The 7668-nt window shown below is 50.4% G+C and overlaps 1 protein-coding gene across 1 annotated transcript; it reads right to left on the bottom strand.

The window, feature by feature from the left end:
* Positions 1 to 352: 352 nt before the first annotated feature.
* Positions 353 to 2646, bottom strand: LOC109786907 (transcription factor MYBC1). Its single transcript, XM_020345472.4, has one exon. The coding sequence runs from the start codon at positions 2170 to 2172 to the stop codon at positions 1243 to 1245; it is 930 nt and encodes a 309-aa protein (XP_020201061.1). The 5' UTR covers positions 2173 to 2646; the 3' UTR covers positions 353 to 1242.
* Between the last annotated feature and the right edge of the window lie 5022 nt (positions 2647 to 7668).

Here is a 7668-nt window from a genome sequence, read left to right on the forward strand (position 1 = left end):
ACCAGATCGGATCAGATGAGATGCACTCCTACCTGCACTACATACTCCTAGATGGCTACGGGGAATGTGGTTGAGCAAATCACATGACATCGTAGTACTCTCTGATCGTCACTGGCAAGTCAGCGAGTGTTTGAGAATTCAGATCCACGGTACCACACCAGCTCTTGGCCAGCTAAATTACCACTGCCAAGTTGCTCAGATGATCAGGTGGGCAAGATACTGTCAGCGTAGTTGGGAATGCATGCTTCACACCTGCTAGTGAATAGTGTGACGCGTTCACGCATTGGGAGAGCAGGAAAATAGTACTGTTGATTTGAACATACCCTAATTAAGCATCACTGTACGCGCACAATCCAACAAGGTTTTCTACTTTTTTTGTTCTTCTCTCAGGGCTACAGGAAACAACAAGCTATTGAAATGGAGCAGGGAAGATTTACAAATGGTTACCACTACAAGAAACTCCAATTTGGGTTGCTCTGAATCATGATCCTAGCAGCAGCAGAATGCAAGAGCAACCTTTGCTACACACGTTCATCCCCCTGAAGCCCAAAGGACGAGGAGCTAAATTGCCATCATGCCGGTACAAACAAACTTAATTCTCAGACTTATTCACCTCCAAGCTCAGGGTGGGTGGGTCCTTGACATTATTCAATCCTGCCTATATCATCTCTACTCGACTCACCTATGCAATCTGCAATGGTAGATGATTGCATCACTTGTTTGGAGGGATCACAGCTCACATGCAGATGGTTGCATCACTCAAGGACCAAGCGTCAGTCGCCGGGATGAGCAGAGCAGACTGGCCCCTGGATCCTCCGCGCAATTCGCAAGGATTGAATTTTCTTTCCTCAGACAACCAACAACACGAATCAAAGTACTAGCAGGCAGCAAATTTTCACAACTTTTTTACCGTCTAAAATAATTGTCTCTAGGGCTAAGCTTTTATGTCATCAACAGCAAAGAACAAGGAGAGAACGGGAACAGCAATGACAAATATCCGCAACACAAGAACAGAACAGCAGCACTGGCGAAGAGAGAGATAGATAGAAAATATGGGTGGCGGAGCGCTAATTCCCAAGAATTCTTGGCCTCTATGATATGACGATGTGGGGCGTGAATCTTGCTGGGATTCTATGCCGATCTGTGGGAAGTAGCGGCGGCGGCAGAGGGGAAAACGAATTTTATATACCCGAGGAGGACGGACGGATGCCATTCGATGCCGGTCACCGTCGATGTCGACACTCAGTGCTCGCCGGAAGTCGGGAACAGCGTCAGCTCCCGGCGCCCGCCGCCGCCTCCGCCGCCGCGGGACCCGAGCTCCAGCTCCTCGGCGAAAGACGACGGCGCCATCATCCCCATCGCGGCCCCGCCGCCGACCATGCGGTGGTGCATCCCGGGCGGGCCGACTGGCGCGCCGCTGGCCACGGCGCGGCTCAGGAACCCGTGGTCGAAGCCGCCGCCTGGCCCGGCGCCGTAGTGGCCGAGCGGGCGCGCGGCGGGGTGGTGGAAGTGGCCGATCTGCTGCGGGTGGTGGTGATGGTGGTGCGCGGCGGGCATGGCGGCGTAGGGGGTGTAGGGGTCGGCGACGGCCGGGCCGCGGCCGGGCGGGAGGAACGGGGAGGGCCCGGTGGCGAAGAGGTGCTCGGTGGCGGCGTCGGTCCCGGAGCCGGAGGAGTGGCTGCCTCCCCCGCCGCCGCCGCCGCCGTTGCCGAGCCCCTGCATGCGCTTGAGGTAGAGGCGGTACTTCTGGAGGTGGGACGCGACGTTCTCGCGCGTGAGGCCGTCCACGCTCATCAGCTGCATTATGGTCTTGGGCACGGCGTTCTTGATGCCGAGGTGCGCCACGGCGTCGACGAAGCGCTTGTGCAGCTGCGGCGTCCACACGAGGCGCGGCCGCTTGAGGGTCCTGGCCGGCTCCTCCCCGTTGCCGCCCCCGTTGCCGCCGCTGGAGCCGGCGGCCGACGACGCGCCGCCGTTCATCTCCTGGCCGCCCGCGCCGCCGGCCCCGTCGGCGCCGCCGCTGAGCGGGCCGCCCCCGCCGTGCGTGGGGATGTCGAAGGCGGCGGCGAGATCGCGGGTGATGAGCGACTGCGAGAGCGGCATGAGCTCGTCCGGCGCCGGCAGGTCCTCGTCGAAGCGCGCGAACCAGCTGGGCTCCTCCTCCTCCCTCATCCTCCCGGGCCGGAGCAGGGCGGAGCAGAGCAATTCGCCTCCTTGCCCGCGGTAGCAAGCCGCAGTCCTCCGCTGGCAGCAGCAAGCGAGAGAGCACGGGAGGAGAGGAGAGGAGAGGAGAGGAGAGCGGGGGAAGGGAGGAAGGAGATGATGGGGAGGGAGGGAGGGGGTTACTTCGAGGTGGATCTCTCTTCTTCTAAGCTTTCGTCTCTCTCTCTCTCTCTCCTCTCTCACTCGTTTGGGTCTTTCTTTCTGCCCGCTGCTGCGGCTGCTGCTGTGATATCCCCCTCTTTTCTCTCTCTCTCTCCCCCTCTATCTATCAACAATCTGCTCACACCTTTTCCACCCCTTCCCTCTCTCTTTCTCTCTCTAGGACGGAGGCTAGGCCGATGATGAGTGAGGAGGAGAGTATCTGATGAGTTCGGGAGTGGTGCGGTGCAGTTTAACTAGTGGGCTGCCCCGCCCCTGCGCTGCCTCTGTCTGGCTGGCTTTAAAGCTATTTTTGTGTTATCCGTGGTTGCTTTGTTTGTTTGCTCGCTTGTTGGTCCTGCCTTCCCTTCTCAATTCTGTGTGATTCTCCTCCCCCTTTCACATCTCCTCCTACATATCCTAGATAAATACGTACTACTAATAAAGAGGAAAAGAAAAGGATAAGCCGAGCGATTTCGTTTTTCCGGGATTTCCGGGGCACACATCTACACATGCATCACACACAGCATGACAAAGCAAAAACACTGGACTGGAAAAGGACGAGACGACGAGGAGATATCTTCTTAGCTGGAGTTTGGTTTGTCCTCATGTGGACATGTCCCTCGCTTCGTCTCACCTCGCCGGATCACACCCAACCGAACCCAACCGGGGAGCGGGGGAGTGGTGGGGAGGGGGAATCTCGTGTGGCTCGTGTGTCCTCGGGGTCGATCGAGGTGGATATCGCTCGCGTCCCGCGTTGCCTGGCTGCTGGACGGACGGACGGAGGGAGGACGGATCGATCGCCTGGACCGACTGGATCTATCTACGCAATGGTGGGAGGGAGGGAGGGCTGGATCTCTCGTACGTGCTCCCACCTAGCTGCTGCTGCTGCTGCCGCAGGTACAGCCGTTCAGCGTCTAGGAATGTAGCATGAGTAGGATTTGGTTGGGTGAATCTCATGTTGGTGTGCCGGTTAAAAGTTACTAAAAAAATCGTATTCACTGGATTTGATTGTGAATGGAGCGGTCAAAGGCTCCTTGCATTCTCACCGTTTGTTTTTTAACGGGTACTATAAAATCCACCTATCTCGCTTTCAATCAAGCTGATAAACATGGCCTACTGGGTCTACTCTCGCAGCTTTTTTTTTCTTTCTGCACAGAAAAGGGAACTGGCAGTAGTAGTAGTAATAATAATTGAGAAAAGGCAGGATTCAATTTGGATTTGTTCTCGGCCGTGGCAATTAAGCAGGGGACAGCCGTTTTACTGCAATTGATGGGTGGTGTTATCCAAGTCTTACTACTAGTTATGGTTCAGAATATTTAGTAGTACTACCTCCGTCCAAAAATATTTAACAGAGAAATAGATTTATCTAGACGTTTTTTTTAGGAACACCCAGAAACCACTTAAATTACAAGGAAACGTTATTACAATCCTCTGCCAGGATGCTACTAAGGGTATCTGGACATTTTCCAAAGAGGCTGAAATTTCCTTGTCTTCTCGCCATAGCAGCTAGCTCGTGTGCTAGTTTGTTGCTGGATCTTTTCGTTGCACTGAACGTTACTCCACTGAACTTCTTCTCCAATTCCCAAACATCTGTGATTAAGGCACATTGTATGGATTGGTTACTTGCTCTATGGTTAAGAAGGCTGATAATTGTTGCACAGTCCGACTCCACGCACACGCGCCCATAAAAGTACTTGTTTAGTACTGTCAATCCGTGCAATACCGCAGCCAGTTCAGCTTCTTCTGGGCCATTGCATGTTCCCAGTCGCTGCCCGCAGCTGAGCGCAACCTCGCCCAGGTGGTCTCTGACGACGATTCCCGCCGCAGCTTCCCCTGAATTTGGCAAGAACGTCGCATCTGAATTCATTTTCCATGTACCCATTGCTGGCGGCGCCCACTTGCTCCCATCATTTATATTGGGGCATGCTGCTCGCCCCACAGAATTGCTTGTATGATTCACTTCGATGGTACAGTGCACCTTTTTACTGGCGGGATACAACCCAGTGTGCAACTTTCCTTTTCGAATTTCCTCCCGCCGCTGGTCTTCGTCCACTTTGCCCTGTCGGCCGACTAGGGGGTGGGCATTCTCGCTGGCGCTGTCTTCCGGTTCTTCTTTGCTGATTTCTTGCAAATATCTCGTCAGAAATTGGACTGACTGGCCAATTGTAGCCCTGCCGTCAACATGGACACAATTATCTCGCAGCCACCATGCTCTCCACAGAAGAAGGAGGATCCTTTTCCTCTCCTCCATGTCTCCCTTCCCCAGCAGGTTTTGTAGCCAATCCTTGCCTGAAAAACGAAAACAGTTTTCTGCAGGTAGGTTCCAGTGCTCCCTCATCTCTTCTCTTAGTGCTCTTGCTTTTGTGCAATTTATTGTCGCATGGAACTCATCCTCCTTCTCTCTGCCACAAATGCTGCATATATTATCCACCTCCAGTGTTCTCTTCCATTTATTTTCCTTCGTAGGGAGTGTTTCTGTCGCAACTCGCCACGCAAAGATCCTAACCTTTCCAGGGACCTTTATTTTCCATATTAGGTCCCATATACTTCTGTTATCCGCATCATTAGCTGAGCTGGACGCATTTAGGTCTCCGTGGTATTTAAGGTTTGCACCAATCTTATACGCACTACGCACAGAGAAGACGCCTGACCTTTCTCCATGCCATGCAATACAGTCCTTCACGTTACTAGTCGGGATCCTTATTTTGCAGATTTCTTCTGCCTCATACTCATGGAACATTTGGTGCACAAGGTCCGCATCCCATTCTTTCCTCCCTGGCATCATCAACTGATTCACCCATCTCAATCTTGATCTCCTCTTGAATTCTGTTATCTTTAAACCACTCTTTATCGGTACCCATTGGTCTCTTTGGATTTTTATTTTTTCTCCATTGCCTACTCTCCAAATAAGACCCTTTTCCAGTAGCTCCAGACCATGCTCAATGCCCCTCCACGTTTCAGACGCGTCCGATGTAAATACCGTATCCATGAGTTCACCTCTCGGGTAGTATTTGGATTTTAGAACTCTTGCACACAGGCTATCGGGGTTTTGTAGTAGGCGCCAACCTTGTCTTGCTAGTAAGGCTTGATTGAAAATTTGCATGTCCCGGAAGCCAATTCCCCCTGCTCTCTTTGTTTTGACCATTTGGTCCCATGCCATCCAGTGCACCTTTCTCTTCTCTCCATCCTCGCCCCACCAAAACTCTCTGATCAGTCGTTCGTACTTGTCGCAGAAGCCCGCAGAAAATTTGAACACCCCCATAGCGAAAGTGTGTAAGGATTGTGCAATTGCCTTGACGTTTACCTCCTTGGCTGCAAAGGACATATGCTTCCCTGCCCAGTCGTTGCATCTCTTACGGAATCTATCCATGATAGGCTGAAAATGATCGTCCTTCATTCTTCCATCCGGGGTTGGGAGTCCCAGATATTTACTCTCGAAGGTGGACATCTCGCACGTAAGAATGTTTTTGATTTCTTCCTGTACGTCCATCGGACAATGTTCACTGAATAAAATCGAGCATTTGCTACTGCTCAATAGCTGCCTTGTACACTTCTGGAACAGAGTAAGGGCTCTTTTCACTGCTCTGGCTTGGTCACTAGAAGCTTTAAAGAAAACCAGACTATCATCCGCAAACAACAGGTTTGAGATCCCCGGGCTATTGCGAGCCACTTTTACGGGCGAAATGTTCCTTCCACGAACCTCTCTATTAAAGATAGAGGCAAGGCCATCAGCAACAAAAAGAAACAAATACGGGCTCAGTGGGTCACCTTGTCGGAGTCCCCTTGATGGGCAAAATGCTTCCAGCACTTCCCCGTTCAACTTCACTGGAAACTGGACAGATTTCACACATTTCATAATCCAGCTTATCCACAAGGCACTGAATCCCATTTTCTCCATAGCACCTTCAAGGAAGTCCCAGTCCACTCTATCATACGCCTTGGCAAGGTCTAACTTATATGCACAGTATGTATTGTGGGGGTTTTTGCTGTGCTGAATCTTATGAAAACATTCAAATGCAATGATCGCATTATCCGTAATCAACCTTCCTGGAACAAACGCGCTCTGCGTTTCTGAGATTAACTCATTCAGAAAAGGCCTCATTCGATTAACCAAGCACTTCGAGATAACTTTATAAATTACATTACATAGACTGATCGGCCGGAAATCTCTTAAGTTCTGTGGATCCTTTCCTTTAGGGATGAGCACAATGGCTGTGTCGTTGATTCCCTCTGGCATAATGCCATCCGCAAAAAACCTCTGCACTGCTGCTATCACATCTTTCTTGAGAGTGTCCCAGTTTCGTTGGAAGAACCGTGCGGGGAAGCCGTCGGGACCAGGCGCTTTGAGTGGGCCAATCTGAAAAACGGTGTCACTAATTTCTTTTTCCGTGAACTCCTTCGTTAGGTTCCTGTTCATATCCTCGCCTACTGTGCGTGGCAACATATCAATCAGTTCAAAAGGTGCAACCCCCTCTTCCTTCGTGTACAAGTCCTTGAAGAAATCTGTAGCCAGACTGTTTAGAGCCTCTTTTTCCTCTACCCATACACCATCATTATTTTTTAGTTTTTTTATAGCATTCTTCTTCTGTCTCCAAGTTGCTTTCCTATGAAAAAACTTCGTATTTTGATCCCCTTCTTTGATCCATGTCGCCCGAGAGCGTTGCCTCCACATAATTTCCTCCCTCGGTAGTAGTTCATCCAGTTCAGCCCCTGTTTGCTTGATCAACTCCTCATTCTCTCCTTGCCTCGATTTCTCGGTGAGCTCCTTTAGCTTCTGTCTTTTCTTTTTAATGTTCCATGTGACAGACCCAAAGTCCTTTCTAGACCAGGTCATCAACGACTTCTGAACCTCTCCTAGTTTTTGCGCCACCCCTGCAAGTGTGCTTGCAGTGCCTTCCTTACTCCACGCATTCTTTACAGTTGACGTATTTTAGTTTTATATACATTCATTTCTACATATTTTTGCGACAAATAGTTGCGGACGGAGCGAGTACTACTCTTCTACGATGCATTACTCTTATCCATTGATGATGAAAATTAAATTTACACCTAAAACAAAAGATAATGTGTATCTTACAACGAGATGTAGCATTAATTTATACCATATTTGAGTTCGGTTACACAACACAATTCCTAACAAAATTACCATTGCAGGCTTATTTTGTTTGTAGGATCTAAATATCCATGATAATAAAAGATAGGATTTTGATTTTAAGAAAAATGGGTTGCAAGACATAAAGAATGCTCCGGCCACCCCGATTTGCCTAGAATCTTCTGCATTTTTTTCAAGCGAAAGAAATGCCT

Source organism: Aegilops tauschii, chromosome 1, assembly GCF_002575655.3.
Source record: "Aegilops tauschii subsp. strangulata cultivar AL8/78 chromosome 1, Aet v6.0, whole genome shotgun sequence".
Lineage (NCBI taxonomy): Eukaryota > Viridiplantae > Streptophyta > Magnoliopsida > Poales > Poaceae > Aegilops > Aegilops tauschii.